Source organism: Thamnophis elegans, chromosome 9, assembly GCF_009769535.1.
Source record: "Thamnophis elegans isolate rThaEle1 chromosome 9, rThaEle1.pri, whole genome shotgun sequence".
Classification (NCBI taxonomy): domain Eukaryota; kingdom Metazoa; phylum Chordata; class Lepidosauria; order Squamata; family Colubridae; genus Thamnophis; species Thamnophis elegans.
In genome coordinates this window covers 65,873,383-65,900,733 of record NC_045549.1, presented here as the reverse complement: position 1 = coordinate 65,900,733, position 27,351 = coordinate 65,873,383, and the positions used below count along the sequence as shown (strand labels likewise).

At 38.3% G+C, this 27,351-nt stretch overlaps 1 protein-coding gene across 1 annotated transcript in view; it reads left to right on the top strand.

Annotated features, from left to right (window-relative positions):
- The window catches only part of CEP135 (centrosomal protein 135), a 41,398-nt gene that overhangs the window by 517 nt on the left and 13,530 nt on the right, over window positions 1–27,351 (top strand). The window contains 17 exon segments of the mRNA XM_032223658.1: window positions 2,152–2,276; window positions 2,589–2,779; window positions 5,241–5,408; window positions 7,742–7,883; window positions 8,781–8,865; window positions 10,002–10,130; window positions 11,512–11,727; window positions 14,283–14,348; window positions 16,580–16,730; window positions 17,739–17,932; window positions 20,189–20,332; window positions 21,894–22,037; window positions 22,601–22,678; window positions 22,961–23,112; window positions 24,672–24,769; window positions 24,772–24,786; window positions 26,171–26,324. Of these exon segments, the coding sequence (XP_032079549.1) occupies window positions 2,164–2,276; window positions 2,589–2,779; window positions 5,241–5,408; window positions 7,742–7,883; window positions 8,781–8,865; window positions 10,002–10,130; window positions 11,512–11,727; window positions 14,283–14,348; window positions 16,580–16,730; window positions 17,739–17,932; window positions 20,189–20,332; window positions 21,894–22,037; window positions 22,601–22,678; window positions 22,961–23,112; window positions 24,672–24,769; window positions 24,772–24,786; window positions 26,171–26,324 (2,240 nt within the window). The 5' untranslated portion in view covers window positions 2,152–2,163.

Here is a 27,351-nt window from a genome sequence, read left to right as displayed (position 1 = left end):
CTGCTCAGGATGGCAAGTCCCTTGCTTGGGCAATGTTATCTATTCGCTCTGGTCCTTAATCCAAACCGGAAAGGACCTGCCTCCTATTTTCCCTTGCAAGAGCTGAATAGCATTTGAATGTGTGGTTTTGCCAAATGGCTTCTTTTCTTTCTTTTTAGTAACTAGCATGAATGTCCCAAAGGTGCTTTTTTCAAGAAGCAACTGGACTTTCTGGTTTTACTTTTTCTTTGAAGACTTTTTCACATCTCATCCAAGAAGCTTCTTCAGAAGTTTCTTGGATGAGAAGCGAAACGCCTTCAAAAAAGCTTCTTGATTGAGAAGCGAAACTCCTTCAGAAACTTCTTGGATGAAAAGCGAAACGTCTTCAAAGAAACGTCTTCATTGAGAAGCGAAACGCCTTCAGAAACTTGGATGAGAAGCGAAACATCTTCAAGGAAGTTTCTTGGATGAGAAGCGAAATGTCTTCAGAAACTTGTTGGATGAGAAGCGAAACATCTTCCAAAGAAGCTTCTTGATTGAGAAGCGAAACGTCTTCAGAAACCTCTTGGATGAGAAGCGAAACGTCTTCAAAGAAACTTGTTGATTGAGAAGCGAAACACCTTCAGAAACTTCTTAGATGAGAAATGAAAGGTCTTCAAAGAAGCTTCTTGGATGAGAAGTGAAAGGTCTTCAGGAGCTTCTTGGATGAGAAGCGAAATGTCTTCAGAAACTTCTTGGATGAGAAGCGAAACGTCTTCAAAGAAACTTCTTCATTGAGAAGCGAAACACCTTCAGAAACTTCTTAGATGAGAAGTGAAAGGTCTTCAAAGAAGCTTCTTGGATGAGAAGTGAAAGGTCTTCAGGAGCTTCTTGGATGAGAAGCGAAACGGCTTCAGAAACTTCATAGATGAGAAGCGAAACGGCTTCAAAGAAGCTTCTTGGATGAGAAGCGAAACGCCATCAGAAACTTCTTAGATTGGAAGTGAAACGTCTTCAAAGAAACTTCTTGATTGAGAAGTGAAACACCTTCAGAAACTTCTTAGATGAGAAGTGAAAGGTCTTCAAAGAAGCTTCTTGGATGAGAAGTGAAATGTCTTCAGGAGCTTCTTGGATGAGAAGCGAAATGTCTTCAGAAACTTCTTGGATGAGAAGCGAAACGTCTTCAAAGAAACTTCTTCATTGAGAAGCAAAACACCTTCAGAAACTTCTTAGATGAGAAGTGAAAGGTCTTCAAAGAAGCTTCTTGGATGAGAAGTGAAATGTCTTCAGGAGCTTCTTGGATGAGAAGCGAAACGTCTTCAAAGAAACTTCTTGATTGAGAAGCGAAACACCTTCAGAAACTTCTTAGATGAGAAGTGAAAGGTCTTCAAAGAAGTTTCTTGGATGAGAAGTGAAATGTCTTCAGAAACTTCTTGGATGAGAAGCAAAAGATCTTTAAAAAAAAAAGGAAAACCAGAAAGCCCAGTTGCCTCTTGAAAAAGCACCTTTGGGACAACTATGACTGTGATGATTGAGAATCTCCATATAGACATTTAGACTTTGGGATGAACTAATATGAATTTCTTCTGTACATCAAGGTTTATTTGTAGTGGTTAAGGTGCTGGCCTAGAAACCAGAAGACTGCAAGTTCTAGACCTCCTTTAGCCATGAAAGCTGTTGGATGACTTTCAGCCAGTTGCTCTCTGAACCCAACTGAACTCACAGGATTGTTGTTGTGGGAAAATAGGAGGTAGAGGCATGTTCATGCCTTGAGTTATGTATAATAAACGATAACAGAATGATGATATCGTTGCTAATAATACTGTATGATATTAGTATTATCTATCGAATGTATCTTGTCTTTTTATGTAAACTGAGAGCATATGCACCAAAGACAAATTCCTTGTGTGTCCAACCACACTTGGCCAATAAAGAATTCTATTCTATTCTATTCTATTCTATTACTATAGCCAGGTGTGACTGTCGTTTCATTATATCTGGGTTCTGTTTGGATCCACATGTTCCCCTGTTGACTTCATTTACTTATTTGAATCACCGGAATACCATTCCCATCTGTGCAATGAGTTCACTCAGTGCTGGCAAGCATGTAATTTGATCCTATGTGAGTGCATGGTAATTTGTATAGGTTTAATTATTTACTGGTCCCCCTTTTGAACCCATTTTTCTGTTTAGAGAATCTTCACAATGACTGCAGTGGTAGAACGGAAGTTTGTTAATTTAAGGAAACGATTGGATCAGTTGGGATATCGACAACCACTGGGAGTAGAAAGTTTGCCTTTGGTGGAAAAACTTTTCAGGTATTAAAAAGGGAATGGAAAAAAAAATACTTGGATCAGTGCAATTCTTTATGGAAAAGGACCCAATTTAGCAACATGTATTATTCCCTTTTGCAGGAAGGATGTAAGATTTTTCTTGTGTATCTTTTTTAGAGCTAAATTAATGTGAATCTATTGTTTTGCATGCATATTGAGAAAGAAAATGTTAAAATTGATTAGTAATCAAAATATATGGTTATTATTTATTATGTTTATTATGATGATTCAATAAAATACAGGAAATTATACAGTTTCAATATTCCATATTTTGATTATTTGTTTTATTAATTTTAGTGACCTTGTTCATACAACTGAGAGCCTCCGGAGTACGAAGTTATCTGCTGGAAAAATTGAAAAAGAATGCAGTAACTTTGATGTTGTTCTGGAACCTTATCGAGAAGAAAATGCTAGGCTCACACGTGAAAATAATGAATTGCACTTAGAAGTTCTGAAATTGAAAGAGCAATTGGAGGAAAAGGTCAAAGGTAATACAATTTTTTAAAAAATATCTACCTTAGATTTTGCAGTTTGTCTTTGCTATCTGTTTTTAACTGAGTATTGTCCCTAAATCTGCAAATTTTCTATCTCGATGCTATACCTAAGGGTTTTGTTAAAGATAAATAACATCTCTATTCCCCTCTTCTATATTTTCAAGCTCAAAGGGGAAAGAGTAGAACCACACTTACTTTTTCAATTTTCAATTAATTTGGGAAGAATATGAAAGTAGAGGCTAAATTCTGGTGATACAATTAAGTTTTATTTAAAAGAGCAGGAAACCACTGAAATTTTTTGGTGCAAGCAGATTCAGACCAGGAATCTGGAAAAAGTTTTTAAGAAACTACTTTTGAGCTAAACATTAATTGGGTATCTGTGAATAACAGGTAGTCCTCATTTACCAACAATAATTGGACCAGAAACTCCATTGCTGACTGATGTCATATGTCACGATGTTATGTGACTGTGGCGAATTATGATGGCCATTCTAGCCATTTACGTTGCTGCTGTTAAGCAAGCAACTTGCAGGTAGTCGCACCTCCATTTGCTGGCTTCCTCATTGATTTTGCCTGTTGAAAGCTGGCAGTCAAGTTTTCGTGTGGTGATTATGTGACCATGGGATGCGGCAATGTCATTGCAAGCCAGTCACCAAACTGACCGTTGAAACTTCAAATGGTGGCTAAATGGATGGAAGTTAAACAAGACAGCCATAGAAACAATTCCAGGTCTTAAGTTGACATTCACTTGATTTGATCCGGTTTTATGATCTTCTTTGCGGTTGGTTGTAAAGCAAACTCCTGGGCATTAAGCGAATGCTATGGTTATTAATAGCATTCCCTGTTTTGACTGGAAGCCGGAAGTAAACGTTGCTTTCTGGCAAAAAAAAAGAAAAGAAAGTCATAAATTGTACTCATGTGACTGTGGAGCATTGCAAACAACCATAAATGTGAGCTGGTTGCCTAGTGTCCAAAATGCAATCAGAAGACGAGGAAGGGGAGGCGATGTCAGAACTTTGAAACCAAGTCATAAGTCCCTTTTGAGGGGGTCTGCCATAACTTCTAATGGGTACTAAGTTGAGGAATACCTGCCGTTAAACCATTGATAATGCCAGTGATTTAATTCTTGCTTAACAATGTTGTCATCATAATGCAGGCAATATTTTTGGAGTCCTGAGCATGTACACTGAATCACTGATACACTTAATCACAGTCATTCTATGAGAGGCTCATTGAATGACTGCTATAGTAGTCTGGTCTGCTAAAATGATGGCAGCAGGTCGTGCAATATTCCTTTGCTTTTTTCTATATTGTCTACAGCAGTGGCCCCCCAACCTTTTGGGCACCAGGTTCCTGTGGAGAGAGTTTTTTCAATGGACAGGAGGGGGCGTGGTTTTGCGTGCTGCCTGCATTCCATGGATGCTTCGCTTGTTTGCATGAACCAGTGGTGGGATTCAGCCGGTTCGCACCTATTCGGGAGAACCGGATGTTGACTTTCTAAGAGGTTCAGAGAACCAGTTGTTGGAAGAAATCTCCTTTTGCTTTTTTCCACTTTACAGGGCTAATCCTGTAAGAAAGGCGGGAAGGAAACATTCTGGTGTTGTTTCTAGCTTAATCTTTATTGCCCTACTTACAGAAACTGCATCTCCGGTTAACCCTTATTACATTGTAACAGCTAAGGCAAAGTGCCCATCGACCTGAGTAATGTTGAGTTGGACACGCCCACACGGTCACATGACCACTAAGCCCCGCCTACCTACCTGGTCACTAGGACAGAGAATCGGTTGTTAAATTATTTGAATCCCACCACTGGCATGAACCAACCAGTTTCTCGCATGCTGTGGCCCAAAGCTGGTCCACAGACCTGGTCTACAGCTCTGTGAATGTTCTCTACTTTTCCTTCCTTTCTTCCTCATCAAGTGGACTGTTTCAAATACATTCTTATTTCTTAACAGTGCTGCTCTACTGCCGTTCTTGGAAATAAAGATGCATACAGACATTTTGTTGTTCGATATGCTACCTTCCTAGGCATTTTTTATTTTTTAAAAAAATTCAGATGGAACAAAGAATTTGGTGGTTATAAAGGGTGATGAGTGTATACATGAACTCTGTCAGCATACTGTTGCCTATGATTATGATCAATAATCATAAATATATTAATGTAATAATTTTGAGGCCGCTGATGCTGCTTTCTGTTATGTCCAATTCTTGGTGATTCTGTCAACCACCTCTCTCTTGCTCTCTTTCTCTCCTAAACATTTTCTGATCTTGCATGACTTTTTTCAGTTGTTCGATGCTCTTCCTGGTGTTGGCTTTTATCATGTCCAGATGCCATGTTTTTTGGCAGCTTTATAATAATTCTAGGTACAAGAAAATAGTTTTGGAAGCGTTTCTTACGGTTAGCCTTGTGCAGTTAAAACAGAAGCATGGAATCCAATTGTTTTCCTCCTTACAGATTTGAAATCTACTTTGAGGAAATTTGAACATGAGAATTCGGATATGAAATTTTTGAATAATCAGTATATACATAAAATGAGGTCATTAGAAAAAGAAAACAAAGCCAAGACTGACAAAATTCAACAGCTTCAAGAGAAAAATCTACAAGCTGTGGTACAGACGCCAGGTACAGTGACAACCTGTGTGCTCATCTGATGATTCTTTTATTGGACTGTAATTCTGTGCACTTTTACTACTATTGAAGTAACTTTAGCTTATTTCTGGATCCTTTAGCTCCAGAAACAAGGTGTCAGTTTAAGCACTTAATCCTGAAGAGGTTTAGGTTTTAGGTTTTATTAGGATTTGTATGCCGCCCACTCCCTAGAGACTCTGGGCGGCTTACAGATAAAACGGGAGGGGGGGATGGGACATATGAAAATTAAAAGAACAAACATTAAAATTTCACAACATACATACAGCTTAGGGTGGGGCTGGATAAACTCAACAGCCCCAGGCCTGCCGGAACAGCCATGTCTTAATCACTTTGCGGAAGCCCGGAAGAGTAGTGAGGGTCCGGATCTCCATGGGGAGATCGTTCCATAGGGCCGGAACAGCTACAGAGAAGACCCTCCCCCAGGGAGTCGCCAGCCGACATTGACCAGCAGATGGAATCCGGAGGAGGCCTAATCTGTGAGATCTTATTGGTCTCTGGGAGGTAAAGAGCATGGGCAAAACAAATAAATGAGTATTTCAATGGACTATTGTACTGTTTTTCTAAAAACTTCAGTAGATTTCCAATGTAGGCTTCAAAAAAGGTGTAAAGTTTCTTTATTCTTGGAATACGAGGTACAAATTCCGTCTTCCTATTTTTATGCTTTCTTCAATTCTTAGTTTTACTGTTTAAATCTATTTTAGTGACTCATAGTTACTAATTTGCTTGAAAATGTCAGGGAATAACCTCTAACCTATTTTGGTGGATCTCAAAAATACTAAGCATGGTTGGGACTGATTAGTACTTGGATGAGGGTATCAGGAAATCCTAGGGTAATAGATTTATCACTGGTTGTTTAGCAATCATTTGAGATTACGATGGGAAACACCCCCCCCCCCAAAAAAAAAAAAGCTATTTACAACCTGGTTTCAAAGTTATAACTGCTGCAGGATCCCCCTGGCCAGGTACATGAAATTTGTGATTATTTGCCCTTACAACTGACCAAAGGGATGCTTCAGTGCACTCCGACTTATCTTCCCCATCCTGCCCCACCGATGTCCACAGGCCTGGGATCTGCTTCCCGCTCCCCCAATTGGGTCCCCTGCACGCCTGGGACTTGCTTCCTATCCCACCGGATTTCAAATCCTTCTTCCCAACTCTTATCACCGATCACACACTTACCATTGGAAGAGCTCTGGAGCTTGCAGTGGGAAGGAAAGCAGGCTGCCCTTCGGTTGTCTTTAGGTCGTGTATCTCCATCCAGGAAGCAAGCGCCATTTCCGGAGTGGCTGCAGTGAGCACAATTGGCAGTTGAGTAGGAGGAGAAATACGGGTGAAATACGAAGTAGGCCCAAGACCATGGGGACTAGGGGTGGTGGTGTAAAAACAGGTTCGAGGCATGCACAGACTCTTAGGGGAGGGAATCAGAACCCAGGATGCTTCAGAGGATGGGGAAGACTTTGGCAGTTAGGTCTTGATTTTCACTGGGCCTTCCAGGGCCTGCCCCACCCCCTGTGGCAGTGGTGCAATTCAGCTGGTTCTATCCGGTTTGGGCAAACCAGTAGCGGTGGCGGCGAGAGGCTCCGCCAACCTGCCTAGACATCATCACGTTCCGTTTTTGACACTCTGCGCATGCGTGGAGGTGGTGCATGTGTTCACATTTGTGAACCGGTAGTGGAGATAAGTTTATTTCACCCCTGCCCTGTGGCCTCCAGTCTGCACGATGCACAAAAACTCTATTGCAGCATGAAAAGGTAGGGGCAAAATTTGAGTCTTTGGGAGGGGGTGATTTACGGGGTAAAGTGGTGCTTTAGGTCTTGTACTTAAAATTCTCCCAAGATCGGGATGTTTAAATGATGAAATGATGCCTTAACCACTAGCAAGGTTTAAGATACTCACTTTACTCTTTAAAATCACCCTTCACCACCACCCAGGATGAATCAAAAGCAGGGCTTCATCCCTCTGAAAAAGTACAGAAAAGAATTCTGATGTCTTCAGAACAGGTCCTAGGAGTCCCATCAAGACGGCAGTTTGCTTTGTCACTATTTTATGTATTTGTATGCCCTCGGTGTTTCTTAAATCATGCATAGTTTTTTATTGCAACGCAAAGATTATTTATGTTACAGATTTTTAATTAGCACATGAATAAATGTATTATTTACTGTTCACATCATCACAAAAAGATCTTATTTAAAGTGTTGCTGATAAATAGTTTTACTTCAAAAATATAATTTCCACTTTATATATGAATTATGTATGAAAAGACATGATTAATCCAAAGTTCTAGTAAAACGCATTTATCTTTGAAGGTGGTAAGAAACGAAATATTCCATTTCGACGTCAGCGAATGCAAATAGATCAGCCAGTTCCTCCTTCAGGGATTGGCGCCTATCCAGTTCCTCAACCAGATGACCCATACGTTGCAGATCTTCTTCAAGTGGCTGACAACAGGTGATTAAACTTTAGCAATATTTCAAGGGTCATTTCAGTCATTAGGAGTATTAGGGGTGGCTGGGGTCAGGGGTGGGCTTCAACAATTTCAGCAATGAGTTCTCTGCCCGGTTGCTGGGTGGGTGTGGCCTAGTTGGCCTCTTACACCACGGCGGGTGGGTGGGATTTTCACCTCCCCCGGGCTCTGGAGGCCTTTTGGAAGGCCTGTTTCTCCCCCTCCCTGAGCCCTGGCACGGGCCCTGCACTTACCTCGCATCTAAAACGGGCCACGTGGAGACTCCTAGGAGGGGCCAGCCAGGGGTGGGATTTGGAGGTTCTCCAAATCGGCCATAACATTTGCTATGGGTTCTTGCGAACCTGTAGCAGCCCACCCCTGGATGGTGTGTGTGTGTGCAGTTTTAGAAGAAATGCACAGTTAATACATTTATTTATATTACCTGATCCTTGACTGAGAAACTGAACATTTCCTCAGTGATATTTATTTAGTTATCAGTTATGTAGATTAGATTTGAAGAGTATAGTGGAGATCTTATAATAGCTCATCTGCTTGTTTTCCCCCCTTTTATATAGGAGATCTAAAAGTGATATATTTTCTTTCATACTTGGAGGTCTTGTTTAAGAGAAAGGGGGTTTTGGGTTTTGTGAAACCATGTTTTTCTCAATCTTCTACCATAAATTGTAAACTTTGGCCATAAATTGTGGAAACTTCTCATACTATAATATATACAAACATGACAGTGCAAGCCTATATCTTAATTGTGAATCTCCTTACCAGGGAAGGATGTCTACAAAATTTCTAAGGAAACCTTTTTTTTCATAAATGTATTTAAAACTGGAAGTTTGACTGTATGACAGAGGCAAGATGAAGGTGGTTTATGTACATATTGAATCTTTCAGAATTCATGAGCTGCAGATTGAAGTAGATGACTTGCAGGAAAAACTAGAGATAGCTGAACGTGAAATGAAAAATTACAGCAAACAGGTATATTAAGCTTGTTATAGTTTTGCCTATTGATTTGCTAATATCTATAGTTTCTGTAATATTGAAGAAGTGAGTATTTTATTATTATTGTCCCATCTCTATATATACATATATCTAGCGCTATAATATACATACATACATACATACATACATACATACATACATACATACATACATACATTTGTATCTACACATATTGCATACACCATCAACTCATGATGGCAAACATATCTAATACCCCTGCCTCCTACAGTATTTTTCCACAACAACCCTAAGAGGTGGTTTGGGTAGAAAGAGATTGACTGGCCCTAAGTCACACAGCTAGCTTTCGTGCTTAAGAGAGGCCAAAATTCACAGTCTCCCAGTTTCTAGGCCACTGAATTTCATCTCTTAATAGAGATGTGCAATCCATTCACAAATCATTGTTTGCACAGAGCACCCAGTTGCTCATGGTTTGTGTCCAGATTAAAATAATTCCAATTTCTATGTCTGAACTGAAATATACAATTCCTGGACAGAAAGGGCAAGAGAGTTGAAGGGACAGCAGGAAAATGAAATATTGGCTACAATTGGGGGAGATATGGAAAGAAAAGAGTTGTGTCGCTGGGGCTGGAAAGGCTGGGATGGGATGGCAAATATCCTTGGGTTCAGGTGCACCATATTCAACTTCTTTCCTGACCTTCTACAGTCCTTATTTTAAAAAATGCTGTACTTGAGGTCAAGGACATTGACAGCAGCAAAGGGGAGGCAGAGAGAAAGGAAAACCCTGGGAAATGAGTGTGGGTGAATTGGTTGGATAGCTACTACTTCCAATGTTCTTGGCTTCAGGCTCAATAGTTAGAATACATTATTGCAGGCTAACCCTGGTGACTGTCAACTTCAATACACACCAGGCTCAAGGTTGACTCAGCCTTCCATCCTTCTGAGGTCGTTAAAACAAGGACCCAGATTTTTTTTGGCCCGGGGGGGAGAGATATGCTGACTCTGTAAGCCACTTAGAGAGGGATGTAAAGCACTATGAAGTGGTGTATAAGTCTAAGTGCTATTGCTACTCAAGCAGTGCATGTATGTGGTTATATCGTAGGGAATGACTTACAGCACTGACTGTATTAATGCAGTTATTTTTTTCTTTGAAGGTTGAGCTCCGAGACAATGAGATTGAACGTTTAGGACTCGCACTAGATGGCGGCCGTTCTCATGATGTAATATCTCTGGAAGCCAAAAGCAGAAGTAATGAAAAAATTATTGATCACTTGAATTTGCAGGTAACACTGTTGACTGTCTTTCAGCTTCTACATCTAAAGCAGCGGTCACCAACTGGTGGTTCACGAGAAAATTTTGGTGGTCTGCAGAAAAATTATTTGCACTTTTTATATTGCACTAAATTAGGGGTCCTCAAACTACGGCCCCTGGGCTGGATACGTACAATGAGTGTTTGTATTGTTGCAGAGAGTCCCTCCCTTCGTGGTCTTTTTGTGTGGGTCACAGGGGGGAAGAAATTCTGACTTGGGGTCTGCTTCAAACTCCTGGTGCGGGGCTTTGGCCGAAGGCTGGAGGGAAATGCTCCTGGTGGAGAAGAGCTAGAAGGCCTTGTTCCAGTGGGATTGCATTATGGCCTGGAACTGGCTGACCATCTTAGCCTGCTGAGCCTTCAGGTACCGGTACCTGGCTTTGCGCTCCCGCAGGTCTTCCCTCTGCTTGGAAAGCCTATGCCCATAGTTCTCAGAGTGAGGTGCTTCTGCTGAGCCTCCTACTTGTCAGATCCAATTTGAACTGAGCAGTTTTGCCAACTCTTTCTTGTGGTGGCTGCTTACCTCCAACAACTGCTTCCTGTTGGGGCCCTAAGGAGACAGGGTGGGAAGGCAAGGAGTGGCTGGGAGGGGAGGGGCGAGTAGAGGCCGGCGAAGTGCCCCTCGATGTGAGTGACATCAAATTGGCCACGCCCACCCAATCACATGACCACCTAGTCATGCCCACCCAGCCTCTCATTAGGCAGATCATATTAGTGGTCCATGAGCTTTAAAATTATGAATTTAGTAGTCCCTGAGGGCCAAAAGGTTGGTGACCCCCGATCTAAACATAATCTAAAACTTTAAAATATGGATCCTCTTAACGTTAGCCAAAATACAGTGAAATTTCCGTTTTCTACACCTTGATTAAATGGATTTCCCATCCAAATGGGTAAAATGCTCAAGTGCCATTTGGCATAATGATAGCATTACATAAACAATGCAAAAGGCCAGGTGTCAATTTATGTAATTTTGCCTGATAATGGCATCTTCATACAAATGAATATCAGACAATTAGTCCATTCAAATGAGATTTCACTTTAATTATTGTCATTTCCTGAAGAACTACTTTTGGTATCTTGGCTTGATGAATGTATGCAGATTGCAATTAAGGTTATCTTAATTAGGTTTTTTATGCCTTTCCAGTTTTCTTTTGAAATGTCTGGGGTCTAATATATAACTTATGCAATTATGTATAAGTTAGGAGAGTTTTTTTAAATCATTCACAGATTTAATGTATTAATTTGTATTCTAAGGGCAGAAAGTACTGTGTTTGTTCATTAGGGAAGATCCTTGAAGGTATGTCTAAATTTTGTTGAGGTGAATTTAACTGGATACATGGTGTCAATATTTATAGGTTGAATTTCTACAGCAAACAAACAAAGACCTTGAAAAGCGCATAGAAGATCTTTTGGATAGCAGACAAAATATGACCAGTGAGGTGGCTCATTTAAGCAACAAAAATGAAGAACTGTGTCAAGAATTGACTGAAATTGATCACTTGGCCCAACAGTTGGAGAGGCATAAAGAAATTGTGCTTGAAACTGCAGATAAAGAAATTGGAGAGGCTAAGGTAGGAAAATTTCGGGAATTACTAGAACATCAAGAATATGTTCCAATTCCTTGAGAAAATGTTCCATGGTTCATTTTCTATCACAATTCATTTTTTTTGTTTTAAATCTTACATACTATGAAGTTTTATGCTGAAGAAGTTTTCTTATATTTTAATTAATTAAATGAAATCAATAATGTTAGTTTTAATGGTTTTGTGCAGTTGTTCTGCATACATGAATAAGAATTTTTATATTTTGCTGTTGATTGGAATGTATATAACATCTTTCTAGATTTGATAAGTGGAAAAGCTCTGAAGTTAGCCAAAAAACTAATTAAGAGTTTCTTAAAATATGGAATAGCATTAGCATTTCATAAAAGCTACATACAGATTACTTAATAGAACTGTGGGAATATTCAACCAAAAGAAAGCAGCAAGTCTTTCGTATGCAACTGATTAAGAGCTTTTCACTTTCAGGCAGCAGCTGCCAGTGGCCCAGCATTCAGTTAAGGTCATAGAGCTTAGGTTTTTAATTTGCAGTTAGGACTTTTCAGGGAAGCATTGGGCAGTGGAGAAAAGCAGTACAGGAAGAGAGAGCTGGTTTAGTCAATCTTTCTGTTCTGGGGTGGCAGGAGCATATGGGATAGCTATTAGCTGACTGTAATGATGAATATGTGAACAAGAGACAAAGATGCGGCACAGGTTATAAATCTTGCTGTCCAAGGCAGTTGCTAAATAAGGAATACCTACACAGCCATCAAAATTCTTTTGGAACATTTTATTAAAATAATATTGAACATGAAGCAGCACTTGAATGGGGAAGATTACCAGGGATGTCAGGATAGACTGGGAAATTGGAAAAAAATATATCCTGGGAGAAGGCAGTGATAAGCCACTTCCAAAATGTTGCCCAGAAAATTGCATTCAATCTATTGTTGAGCCAGGTACTGCCTATTCTATACCTGTGTGCATTTGTTTTTTCCAGACTAAGTGCAGGACTTTGCTTTTCTTACTACTGAACGGCCTCTTCTTGGATAGGGCCCATTCCAGCTATTTGGTTGTGCCAAGTATATGCCAAAGACCCATTAGATCACACAGATTAGGCCTCCTCCAGGTTCCGTCTACTAGCCAATGTCATCTGGCCACTACCCGGGGGAGGGTCTTCTCTGTGGTGGCTCCGGCCCTTTGGAACGAGCTCCCCGCAGAGATTCGGACCCTCACCTCTCTCCAGGCCTTCCGAAAAGCCATTAAAACCTGGCTGTGTCAGCAGGCCTGGGGTCGATGAGTTCCCTTCCCCTCTCGAATCGTGTGGCTGTTGGTTGTTTTAAATGCCCTGTACTTTTTCTTGTAGTTTTTGTGTTTCCCTTCCCTTCCTTGGGTTTGTGCGCCGCCCTGAGTCCCACTGGGAATAGGGCGGCATATAAATAAAATGAACCTGAACCTGAACCTGAACCTTTTCCTGCCTGCATCTTACATTCTGCCACTATGTGTTGGATGGTCTCAGACCTCTCTGCATAGTCAGCACTTTGGGTCCTGTCCTGTTTCTATGGATCTGGTGCTGAGTTCCTATTCTTGTGCATCTATGATCAGTGCCTCAGTGCTGCCCAGCTCTTTCTAGCCATTAATAAGCTTTTCCAATGTCAGCCCCCTCAGCTATCTGTTGTACATCTCATGCGGGGTCTTGCCTTGCATGGCACTTCCTCTGCTTGATCTTCCTTCTATGTCCGCTGCCACCTCAGGCGTTCTCTCAGCAGCTCATTTTTGGGTGCCAGCTTATTGATGTAATTCAGGATGCTCTGGATTGTTTCCCAGAAAATGACTTTGACATTCACCTGATCTGCAATATGGAATAATTAGACTACTTTACAGAACTGGTGAAGGATTGCAAATATATATTGGAATTGGGAGAGCCCTTCCTGATTGTGTGTGTGTGTGTGTGTGTGTGTGTGTGTGAGAGAGAGAGAGAGAGAGAGAGAGAGAGAGAGAGAGAGAGAGAGAGAGGAAGGGCTCTCCCAATTCCAATATATATTTGCAATCCTTCACCAGTTCTGTAAAGTAGTCTAATTATTCCATATTGCAGATGAAATTTTGAAATTAGTTGAGACCTGCTAGGGAACGCAGATAGAATTCAATTTAAAGCTGATTTCCTGATTTATTGCTGTAATATTTCTCCTATTTTACTTCAACAGCTGGTTTCTCAAGATATAAAACTCCATAATATATTCCAGATAGTTTGGTTATTTTTCCCTCCCTCCCTTCAATTTCAAACTGTTCACAATTATGTAGGAACCAATCGGTTTATTTACAGTAGTTTCCATATTAGTTTTTTTATCCCAGAAGTAATGCAAAATAAAATAAAATCAGAAAAACCAGAAAAAATACAGTCAAATCTTATTTTAAAAATATAGCAACTATACATGGGCAGGAGATAACAAGAATATTTTGGTGACTGATATTAATTGCAGTGACTGCCTTAATACCCATGCAACAATTTATATAGAATTTTTTTTTACTTCTCAGGTTTTATAATAAGTTTTACTTAAAAAATAATATTTACATATATTTTATGTAAACAGAAAGAAATTAAAAAAAAACACAGTGAAATACAAGATCGCGAAGAGACCATAGCAAGACTGAAGTTAGTAAGTAACATGCCTATTGAACTGAATTTAACTTACTTAATAAACCTTTATATCTTTAGGCTTGAATTTAATGCATGTTTGATTAAGACAATTATTAATAGCGTAAGAAAGAAAATCAATAATATATTTATAAAAATTCTGCTTTTTTATATTGACAATATTATAGTAGATTTTTATTAGTAAGTTTTATAGGTCCAATAGAAATATTTTAAATATCCATCCTCCTGAAGATTGCTTATAATAAAACTGGTAGGGTTAGAATATGTTGCAGTATTTAAATGAAAACTTTTAGTATTGTATTGATTGGATTTGTGTATCTGGTTTTTCACTGAGGACAAAAATTGGCCTATTGTTATTTGAATTTTTTTAAAGTAGCAACAGATGAGATAACAAAAGAGAAATGATAATGCTGCGCTAGAGTAAGATTCTTCACTCTTTCTCAATCCTAGAATTAAAAATACTGTTATGAGTCTCCATTTCGATGGGGTTGCATTTTCTGTGAAAAATCCTTGGCAACCCTGTTTGACTCCTGGATCCATTTTGTCACTTGAATTGTCATCTGGCTAGCTGCATTGTGTCCTACTGCATAATGAGCCTGCCCTTCAAGCCGGTTCCACCACAAAACCGCGCCCGACTAAACCGCGCCGCTGACGTCATCAACAGGGTGACAACAGCGCGGAGACAGAAGCACGCTGTAAACCCTAAACCTAAAATTAACCCCTAAACCTAACCCCCCTAAACCTAATCCTAAACCTAACCCTAAACCTAACCCTTAACCTAACCCTAAACCTAATCCTAACCCTTAACCTAACCCTAAACCTAACACTTAACCTAACCCTAAACCTAATCCTAACCCTTAACCTAACCCTAACCCTAACCCTTAACCTAAACCTAACCCTAACCCTTAACCTAACCCTAAACCTAACCCTTAACCTAACCCTAAACCTAACCCTAAACCTAACCCTTACCTTAAGTTGAATCGGCTTGCTTTCAAAGCACTATTTAAAGCGCCCTTCTTTCTCCGCGCTGGCTGTTGTCGCTCTGTTGATGACGTCAGCGACGCGGTTTAATCGGGTGCGGCTTAGTTGAGCGCGGTTTTGACGGGTCACACTTCAAGCCTTCTGGTGCAGAATATGGGCTTTATGACAAAGTTATTGTTATATTTGCTCTACTAAATAGCACCAATTCTCAAAGAACTGCGCTGGGAGAGCAGTTGTTACCAACTGCATCTCCTTACCCCATTTAAATGCTTTAATGTTTAAGATTGCAATACTTAAGGTCTATACCTGCCTATGATCTGCAGTGCAGGAGCTCTTCCTTGTTTCATGACTGGGATGAATGCATTCTTTGGGAATGTCGGAGAGCATTTAGGAATGCCTCTTCCCAGAGACTAGGCAAATTCTAATTATAGATTTCCCTTTGCATAAGATTAAGAAATTGGTTTTTTTTTTGCTTACGTGAGATTTAGCGCAGCCTTGCTTTGATCTCTTAATCACTTTTCTATTAATAATCTTTATTTTACACGGTATATTTTAACTATTAAGTTTTTATTTTGTTTGTCTTTACTGTTTTATCTTGTTCTTATAGATGGTTTTCCACCATTGAGATCTTCTGGGTATTTGATAGGCTATAAATAATATAAATTGACTAATTGCCAACTTATAAATAATACATCCATAAAATAAATTGTATCTAAGTCAAATTCCCTGAAATACAATGAATGCTTGGTGCATCTAACTTGAATACAGGCAGTCCTCAACTTACAGCAGTTCATTTAGTAACCATTCAAAGTTACAACAGCACTGAAAAAAGTGACTTATGGCCATTTTTCAGCCTTATGACAGTTGTCGCATCCCCAAGTGATTTACATTCGGATGCTTGACAACTAGTTCATATTTATGATGGTTGCAATGTCCCGGGGTCATGTGGTCCTTTTTTGTGACGATCTGATAAGGGAAGTCAATGGGGAAGCCAGATTCATTTAACAACTGCATTACTAACAACTGGACTAATTCACTTAGCAACTGTGGCAAGAAAAGTCGTAAAGCGGGGCAAAACTTATTTAACAAATGTCTCACATAACAGCATAAAATTCTAGGCTCAATCATGATCATAACTCAAGGACTATCTGTATATGGAAATGTTATACAATTAAAAAATAGTTTTTTTTAAAAAAAATTATTTTTATTGTAGCCACAATTGTAAGATTTGCAATATTTATGTCACCTTAGGAGTTATCATCCTATCGCAGAGAAAAAGAAAAATTGAGTGAAGAACTCTTTGGAAAATCAGAGGAAAAACAAAATCTTGAGATACTGTTAAGCCAGACTCAAGCAGAAAACCACAGATTGTCCAAAAAAGTTGAAAACCTTGAAATTATAAGTAAGTATTTACATTCTCACAGGCTGTTAGAGATGGATTTTCAGTCCCAAGTGAAATCTTGGAGGGCGGGGGGAATCTAAGGAGGGTAGTCAGGAACTTTACATAATTCATTGCTGAATTGTTTATTAAATATTTAATTCTTTCAGATTTGGGTTCCTTTCCTGGGGAGAGCAGAGGTCTTTATACAACGTATTAGTGTTGTGTAAAGTGTGGTGTTATTTTGCAAATGTAAATATTTGGTTACTGTATATTAAAATAATATAATCATTGTATTCTACAACTGACAAATATGAAATAAACTCTAACCCTACCCCTTGTCCTAATCGTAACCCTAAATAGAGAAACAGAATGATTCAGGACAGACAGAAATGCAGGGTGTGTGATTTCAAACTTCCTGCCAGTTTTCCCATTGAGTTTACTTGTAGAAAAACTTTCCCTTCCCTTCCCCTCTTTCATTAGAAATAGAAAACTTTTGAAAGTGTTTTTCTTTTTCATGTTCATAACAAATGCTTTAGCTCAGGAGTGTCAAACTTGATTTCATTGAGGGCCGCATCAGGGTTGTGTTTAACCTCGGGGAGTATGGTCAGGATGGGCATGCCCAGCATGACATCACTCGTTGACAGGGGCAGTTTAGTTGGCCCGAGCACTCTGCCAGCAAATATGGGCTCCTGGGCCCCGTTTTAGGCTAAAACAGCCTCCTGCAGCCCTCTGCCAGTAAAAATGCAGCTCGCTCCTCCCAGCATTATTTATGCTGGCAGAGGGCTGTAGGAGGCTATCGTGACCAAATGTGGAGCCTGGGACAGCTGTGCGCGACCCTCCTGAGCTCCGCTTTCACTGGCAGAGGCACCGCGGGCCAGCCCTTTGCTGCTTCCAAGGCAGCCCCGTGGCCCAGATCTAAACATCCTGCAAGCCTGATCCAGCCCCCCGGCCTTGAGTTTGACACCTTGCTTTAGGTGAAGACTTCTTGTTCATGGAAATTTCATCCTTGCTGATTGTGGTCTGTTGCAGATCGTGAACTTGTCATAGAGCTAGAGAGAATGAGGCTGGAAGGTGGCATAGTGCTTGGAGACAAGTCCCCTTCTCGCCTAGATGCATTTGTAAAGACCATAGAAGAAGACAGGGACTATTATAAGCGAGAACTAGAGTGCCTCCAAAAGATATTTAAAAGAAAATCTAGCCCGTTACTCAAATCTCCAGAAAAGGTAAGGCTTACTGTGCTTAATCTATCATACTTCAATAAAGTCCAATTACTCATCAAATTATCTTTTCAATTCTTAGCTTTATAAAGCGTGGTCTCAGCCATCAGATATGGGTCAGATAATTCCGTTTGTAGCAGACTGATTTATTTACTAGGAGGAGGGCTGCTTTCATAAATTGGCAGTGAGTGTGCTGGGTTTCATTTCTTGGCTAATTTCTTTTAGAGGTCTCCTCCTCTGCACTCACCTGCATTCAACTTCTTGTCATTCCTGACTAAGAGGTCAAATAGGAGATCCAGATCACAGCTGCCTATTACTTCACGAACAGCTGCCAACAGCCAATAAAGTGAAAAGATTATGGTAGAAATGATGTAGTCAGACAGCATCCTCAACTATTTACATTTATAATGAAATAATAATAATAATAATAATAATAATAATAATAATGCGCTCTTTAATAAGGGAAAAAATTAGTTTTCTCCAGTTAACATTAAATACGAGGTAATGTAGCATTGTTAGTATCAAAATATTAGCATGCTTTGATCCCCAACTTTATTGGATTCAGTGATATTTCCTTCTTAATAAGCATGATTAATCTATTTCAGCGACAGGTAGTCCTTGACTTACAACGGTTTGTTTAGTTATCGTTCGAAGTTACAAGGGCACTGAAAGTGTCTGATAAATGTTTTTCACACTTACGACCGTGCAGCATCCCCATAGTCACGTGATCAAAATTCAGGCCCTTTGCAACTGAATCATATTTACATCATTGCCTGTGACCTTCTGGACAAGCAAAGTCAATGGGGAAGCCAGATTCACTTAACCATGTAACCATGTCATAAAATGGGGCAAAACTCACTTAACAGATACCTCGTCAGCAACAGAAAGTTTGGGCTCAATTATGGTCATAAGTCAAGGACTTCCTGTAAATATGTTAGAAATTATTTGTAGCTCTGTATTTACTTATTTTTCTTGACATTTTTAATGAAATTCCTAAAAGTTTTCAGTCAAAGTAAAATAGAAAATGCTACTGTGTTGAATTTATGTTTTACTGACAAATAAAAGGAGACTAGTATAGATAGATTTATTTCAAACTATAGCTGTCATCAGGTAGCCATACCTTTCTGGGATTCGAACCCAGGCTCCTTGTTTATTAGGTAGATGTATTAAGGTTAGCCAGGGATGACTAACCTTCTTGGCGCTGTGTGTCGAAAGTGCATGCGCACACGTGCACATCCGTAATGCAATGCACGTGCTTCCCCCCATGACCCCACCGCATACACGTGCAGCTGGTTGGTGGGAGGCACGTGCCCATGCGCAGCGGAACTGAGCTGGGGCAATGGCTTGCGGGCTCGCAGAGAGGGATCTACGTGCCAAGGTGGCACAGTGGTTAAATGCAGCATTGCAGGCTACTTCAGCTGACTGCAGTTCAGCAGTTCGGCTGTTCAAATCCCACCAGGCTCAAGGTTGACTCAGCCTTCCATCCTTCCGAGGTGGGTAAAATGAGGACCCGGATTGTTGTTGGGGGCAATATGCTGACTCTGTAAACCGCTTAGAGAGGGCTGAAAGCCCTATGAAGCGGTATATAAGTCTAACTATTGCACCTGTGGGAGGTGTGCCATAGGTTCTCCATCCCGGCTCTAAGCCATGATTTAAAATGCTACTATTTCCTCAAAGCGATTTTATTATAGAAAAACATTTATCATTTGTAAAGACATCTAATAATTTCCCTATAGTTAACCAATATATATGAACACCAAGTCTGTATTTTTTCTCCTCCCTCTCTAACATGGCCACAGGAGAAGATGGAAACTCTTTTAGCTTAATTGCAATTTGCATTTGAATCTGGGCAGCAAATGATTAGAAATTGACTTGTTTTGACTAACCATAATAAATATATTAATAGGGGATTTCATGGTCCTACTTGTTCAGGTGAGACGGATCTGCGGGCTGAAGGTTCAGAATATATTCAACGGAGTTTCTGTGTTGTGTTTGAATGTTGAGGTCTTGGCTAGACAGCTGACATAAAATCAAAATTCTCCAGTTCTGGGCAATGTTAACAATATAATCCAGGGCCAATTTTGTATGATTCGTTGCTACATAAACCAAGATTTTTAAAGCATGGAATGGTTATTGTTTTTGGACTGTAATCCTGTCATTAGTAATGTGTATTTTACTAACCTGTGTAGTAATATGGGTGAATACATATATAGATGTATAAAGCATGTTCTCACTTTTTATTTTTTCCCCTTTGTTTTGCAGAGTGAAGACCTTAGGTTAGTTACACGAGAGAGAGATGAGCTACAGTCTATGCTAGACAGATTTGAAAAGCATATGATAGAAATTCAGTCTAATGTCAAACTATTAACTGTAGAAAAAGACAAATTGAGTGTCCTTTATGAACAGGTAAATAAATATAACCTTGATCCAGAGCAATATATAACAATGAAAATCCGCAGTCTCATCAGGAAGAAGCTAGATGTATTGAACTATTGCAAACTCTGGTTTAGAATGAGAAAAGAAGAATGTGAATGCAGAACAAAATACTTGTATAGATATTGACTAATGATTTATCCTATGACACATATTTTGCTATCTATGAAAGGAGTAGTTATAACCTGAGATTCCACCCAACATAATTTCATGTATTGCAGTTTGTGAATGCATGAGCATAAGTATATGCATGAAAAACACATATACTTATTATGTATCTCTGTTAAAAGTCTAGTAATTACTCGGCAGAGCATATTGTAATTACTTTGATTTGTGTGAGCTGCCCAGAGCTATTGAGAGTCAGGTGGCATATAAGTTTAATAAATTATTCATTTCCTGGGCTAGTGCAACTAGACATTTGATGTTTATTGGAAGCCTGTTGAGTTTTGATGCTAAGTCTCATGGATATTTAATATTATTAATAATATTCAATATTAATGCTAATACACATTAATATTTATCAAAATTACTATATTTATATTAATATCAACTCATTAATATTATGATTGATAGAGAGGTAGATACATAGATAGATACATAGATGAAACTATAATGTGTAATATTTAATATTTCATTTTAATTTTTTCCATGAAGGAAAAAAATACTTTAACATAGATAAGACAAAATCTGGAATAGTTACTTTAAATTATTATTTGGTAATGTTACATTTAGGAATAAGATTTTCCTGGTTTGCAATGTATTTGAAGGTATATTTAGCTAATTTGGTCGTCCAGTTTTTTAAAAAATATGTAGCATATATGTGTCTGTAAATTTTTCAAGTTGAAATGTCAAAGTTATTTTCAGTAATATTCCAAAATTGTGGAAACGGAGAGTTTTTCAAGTGTATTGGTTCTATCTTATATGGGGAATACTTAAGAAATTTATATTGAGAAATTGGAAAGTACTATTACTTCAATTATCAAAGATTGAACCCATTTTTGAAGAGGTTACATTTCCTAATGAAAAAAAAATAATACATCTGACTTTGGAGACACTTTGCAATATTTTACATAAATATATATTTTAGTTTTATAAGTTTTAATTATATTATTAAATGTCAATGTTTAATATTTTTAGTTTTTCTAGTTAATTTTTTTTATTTTTGTTCAGTTTAGTATTATACATTTCACAAGTAGTAGCAGTGGGTATTGTTTTCTTTAATTTATCATTGTATGCTTTCCTTTGGTGCTTCCTTTTAAAAAATTGCAATACAATTATAATGTATTTAATAACTGCTTCAAAATTAGAGAGCCAGTTTGGTCTAATGGTTAAGGCACCAGAGTTGGAATCAGGACACTGAGTTCTAATCCTGCTTCACACACAACATTGGCTAAGTGACTTTGGGACAGACAACCTATCTCACCTCACATGGTTGTAGGGAAAATAGGAAGAGGAAAACAGCAGAAGCTCACACCTTGAGTTGTTTATTTAAATTAATACTGGTAGGGTAAAAAAAATGTTTTTGTATTTTTAGTCACAGAATGAATTGAACCATCTACGGAGAGAGAGAAAAACCTCTTTTCTAACAAAGAATCATGCAGAAGAAGAAAGAAATAATGCATTGGCTGATTTCAGAAGAGCAGCATCAGAGAAAGAAGGACTAAGGGAGCAATTAAAGGTCAGTTTTTAATATTGCTGTAGTTTTCAGTAATGAATTAATTTTTGTCCAGTTTTTTATTTAGAGTGGCTATCTCCGGGGCCTGTAACACTTCAGACTATTACTGATAACACCATAAGGATTTCAAAAAGTGCATTTTGGATTTTCTTTCATAATCATTCTGTTAAGAGTATTGCTAAACTAGTAATGAACAGTAATGTTAATTTAGCATAAATTATTAAAATGGCAAAAAATATGTTGTAATTTTTGGTTTGGGGCTTTGTTAAATATTAGGCAACATTGGAATAAGAAATTTACAGCTGATTTACAGTAATTGTTGATATACAGTACATTGTCAACATTGAGTTGAGAGTTGCTATGCAGAGTGAGATAGTGGCATATAAATCAAATAAACATTTATTATAGATATTTATATATTTATTAAACAAAATAGATGCCATTTCCTTCTGATATGCATTTACTGTTGGGTAATTTCATTGTAAAGAAAATTTAGGGTAATTTGGGATATTTCAATATTATTAATGAAAAGGCTCACTACTGATCTGTCTACTTTCTTTGGTTAGATCCTAAAGGAAGAATATGCTTTAGATAAATTAAAATTGGAACAGGACGTATCAAGATTGGAAAACACTGTTAAAAGAGTAGTATTTTGCCCAAACATTCTGATCGGATTTGGAGCTATAACTTTTATGTAGTCACTATTTCATGATTATATGGAAAGAAAAAGGGACAATATCATAGGGGCCACATATAATGGAATATGTAATGGAATAATTCTTGTTACTACAAGGCAATTTCACTGCCATTGATCCTTTCTATCATTTTAGTGGAAGATATCTTGAAAGGCTGCTTTATCTTGTGGTTATTAAAATACGTTAGGTTTAAAAATGTCACATAGGTTTGGAATTTCTTTTGCTCTGCAGTTGGAAACAGAACGTCTTGATCAAGTATCTTCAGTGTCATTGTTAAAAGACAAAATAAGCTCTTTGGAAGATGAGCTAAGCATGAAGACTCATCAGCTCTTAAATACTTCTGAAGATTCTGCACAGTGCAAGACAGAAATGACTTCACTAAAGTAAGCTCATCTGTGCATTTTATAATTAGTAAAGGCATATTTGTAATTTGTGTCATTCTATGATGCTGTGGCTTCAGTGACACGGCCCTAAAAAGAAGTCTCCGATTTGCATTTGCCTGATAATCAAACTGGAAGTAATAATATGGCTAATCTGATAATTGAGTAATGTTGTGGCCCAGCAGGAGCCGTTGGACCTGCTGATGGACTCCGATAGCGAGGAAACCTATGAGTCTGCTATGGAAGATGTGGAGGACCCTGGGCAGGGTTCCGATTCAGAGCAGGGACCAGAGAGGCTGGTTGGCCACCAGGAGCTGCCTGAGACATGGAGCAGTGGGGAAGATCAAAAGGAGTTTGTTCCTGACGCCAGGCAACATAGGACAGAGAACGGAGGCAGCAGTTACAGAGACAGACTCATAGAGATAATTAAGCTCAGGTGGTTGTGGCTTGGCCCCTCCCAAGAGAGTATATAGAAGAGACTTTGGAAGGGAGTTCTTTTGCAGAATACAACCGTTCGTAGTAATCTGGAGAACTCCTTTTCTGGTCTGCCTTGTGTTCCTGTGTCTGTTGGCGTCTGGGTTGCTGCCAACTTCTTGCCAGTGAGTCGTGTTTGGGCTTTCAGCCAACAGGATTGTAATTGCTGTGAATAAAGAATGGCAAACAGCTAAGCCTGTGTCTGCATTCATTACCGGACGGAGGGGGGCCAGAACAGAGTAGTAAGAAAAATCTATGCCGAATTTGTTTAGAAAAAGTTTATATTAATTTACACACATGGAATGAATGGAATATAGAATAGGAATAGAAATAATAAGGAATTGAATTGAATTGAATTCTTTATTGGCCAAGTGTGATTGGACCAGCAAAGAATTTGTCTCCAGTGTATAACTCACAGTGTACATATAATAATAATAAGTAATAGGTCATACTCATAGTTACAATCATTAATCATAGTTAAAAAACAATTGATAATCATAAGGTATCATAGAAGAAAGTAGAAAAGATGAGAAAATGGGAAAGATGAGAAATGAGACAATGCTAGAGATTAATATTAATCCAGTGATTAATATCACAGATATTTCTTATTATATGTGAGTTCCTAGATAGTGATTAGCAGAAATTTTAGGGTTTATATGCCCAGATATGCAGGGATTAATATTAAGTGGCAGGGCAAGCTAGTGTATATAAACAGGCAGCAAATCCCACATTCCTCGCATTGATGATGTTCCTAGTTGGTAACAGTCCTTGGTCTCTGCAAAATTCCATTTTGTTGGAAAGTTGGGGGTGGGTGTATTTCTTAAAAGGAATGCCATTCAGTTTCAATGTGTAATTATGTCTGGTGATATCCATACTTATAAAAATTAAAATGACAATTTTGGACCTTCATTAGAAAACTGGATTTTTAATTCTTGAAAATCCGAACCAACAGTTATAGCACTCATTGGTCTTTTACTCAATCTAACTCACTATTTTTATAGATTATAAATACCCACTGAAGATACAGTAAAATGGATTCATATCCTGTGCCCAATATTGTATTTAACTTAACTTTCTTGATTTTACAGACTATTAAATGAACAGATTCAGAAATCCTTAGATGAGCTACAGCATCAACTAACTCTTAAAGGAAATGAACTTCAATCAGCTCAAGAGGAGATTGAGATATAGAGGACAAAATAGGTGAATGAGACTGTACTGTATTATTAAGGAAAAAAAGTAGAAATCTAGTTCAGTTCTATACAAAATCATTCACAGTCAGGTTTTTAACAGGAGTAAACATAAGATAAATAATAAATGTCCAGTTCAAACTTGAGGCTGAATACTTAAGCATTCAAGATGAATTTATTCTAGTTTCTGGCCTTTCTTTCTCTACGGGTATTTTTAAACTTTATGTTATTCAATTAATTAACGGTGAAAAATATACATGCAAACATTATGAAAAATGATTCAAAATAAAATATAAAAGCCTCTGTATAACAACTACAAGTGTGAACATAGTCCTTGAATGTCATTTTTGCCCCTTTATCAGAAAAAATATTCAAATGCTGACATCCAAAATACTCAAAGGAATTATAGACACTATTGTGTTTTTATCTTTGAATAAAGGATGGGATAAAAGTTCTGGGAGTTCTTATACCAAACAAAAAGCTAGAATACAACATGAAATATTGTTTCTCATACATGTCAAAATTATTGATTTGACTGATGACATCAAGCTTAGTTTGCTCCAATTCATACAATAATTGTATAGAATACCATACTCATGTATGAATGAAATAAAATCAGGATTAGAAATGTGCCCTTTATCTACAAAATATAATCTGCGTTGCATACATTGTTTTGCTCTGCCCTCTGCTCTATTTCCATTAGCATTTTCAGAAATTTTAATTATGTGCATTACAGATTCCAAAGCTTAATTAAGGAAAAAGCAAAAAAAAAATTCCATTTGTTTCACTACCTCCTAATACACTTAATCAAAGAGAGAGCATGCCATTAATAATTATACAGTGTAGATTACAAGTTACTGAAATATAATGGGGTGTGTGTGTGTGTTTATTGCTTTTCTAGATTTTGAGGCTTCCCATTTGTATAATCTATGTTTTTATGTTTTTATAATTCTTTCTATATAGATTATAAAAAAAAACAACCTATATTTTCTTGGTATTTTTATTTTACATTGCCCAGAGTGATCATAGAGCTGGCACATTTATACATGTAAAAAATAAATAAATAGAACTTTTTTGGGGGGGGGGTCAAAATTAAAAATGGTAGTCATTCTGTCAGATATTTACAAACTTCACCAGGATTTTAACTTAACAAGGTCACATAGCTGATTTCAGGCTTTCAGGTTTTGTAAAAAGCAATGCACTTTTAAGTTAAATTGGGATGACCGTTCTTCCCTCAATCATTTGTTGAGTGTAACAAAAGAATTTACCAACAACAATCTCATAATCCAGAACAGAGGAATCCAGAACAAATAACACCAATATTGGTGTGTTTACAGGGCTTAGAGTTTTGCATGGTCAAAGCAGGTGAACTAACTAACATTTTTTGCTCTTTTCAGTTACACTCCAAACTAAGAGCACATCACAAAATGAGTCTCTTCTTCTGCTCAGAAGTACCGTTAATGCCTTGGATAAGGAAAAAGACAGCCTTCAGGAGAGTATAGATGAAAAAACTGAAAAAATTGCATATCTAGAAGACAATTTATCTAACAGGTATTTATGCAAAATAGGAAATGGATTATCCCAACCATTTTATCTTAGTATTTTTTTGTATCAAGGGAAGAATGTTATTTGCTAGATATGCAACTAAGGAAGAATTTGGGATATTTAAGGTAAAATGATTGATAACTAGAATGGCAAAGGGATTGTTTCTACAGCAAATTCACGGTTTATATAGAAAACAACTGTTCCTCGTGTATGATTCCCTTCAAATATGGCAGTTTTATTGCAATGTAGAAACATCTTATTGAATGGGCCATTTCTTCCCAAAAGACAGGCATTTTGCAAATTAGACTTTAGCTGCCCTTTCTCCTAGGGCAGCAGTCCTCAATCTTTCTGGCTTGGCAGCCTGGTGGAGGGAGGGAGGGAGAGGGATGGTTCCATGCACGCGGCAGGTATGTGCTTGAGCATGCATAGCTCCCGCAAATGGAGCTGCACACATGCACGCTTGCCTGCCTTGTGTGGCCTGCTTCTAAATGGGCCACTGCCTGGTAGTGGGCCACCGCCTGGGGGTTGGGGACCCTTGTCCTATGGGAGTAGTTTGTTCTCAGTTGCATTTTGCTTAACTCAAAAAGGCTTACAGGCCTTTTTCGCTTTGTTTTCCTATAGCTCTTTTTCTGTTAATTTCTCCCTCTTCTTTTAACAACCTTTAAAAAAAAAAAAATATTAAGGAGGATTACAGAAAAAGAGGAACAAGACAACCATCTAATCTGAGAAAGCTAGCCCCAAGGTGTTATGTGGGACTCTTAAAAACTTGCCGTATTTTTCCGAGTATAAGATGCATCAAAATTTTAAAGAGGCAAATTAAAAAAAAAGTTTTTGCACTCTCAGACCTCCCTAAAATGGCCTGTTTTTCATGAAAATGGGCATGGTTTTGTCAAAAAAAGGGTATACGTAGCCTTAGGAGGCTTATAGAGTGCTCCTGGGGGCTGGGGGGCAAAAATGAGCAAAAAAGGCCTGTTTTTTCAACTCATTTTTTTTCCTCCCCAGCCCCCAGCAGCACTCTGGAAGCCTCCTAAAG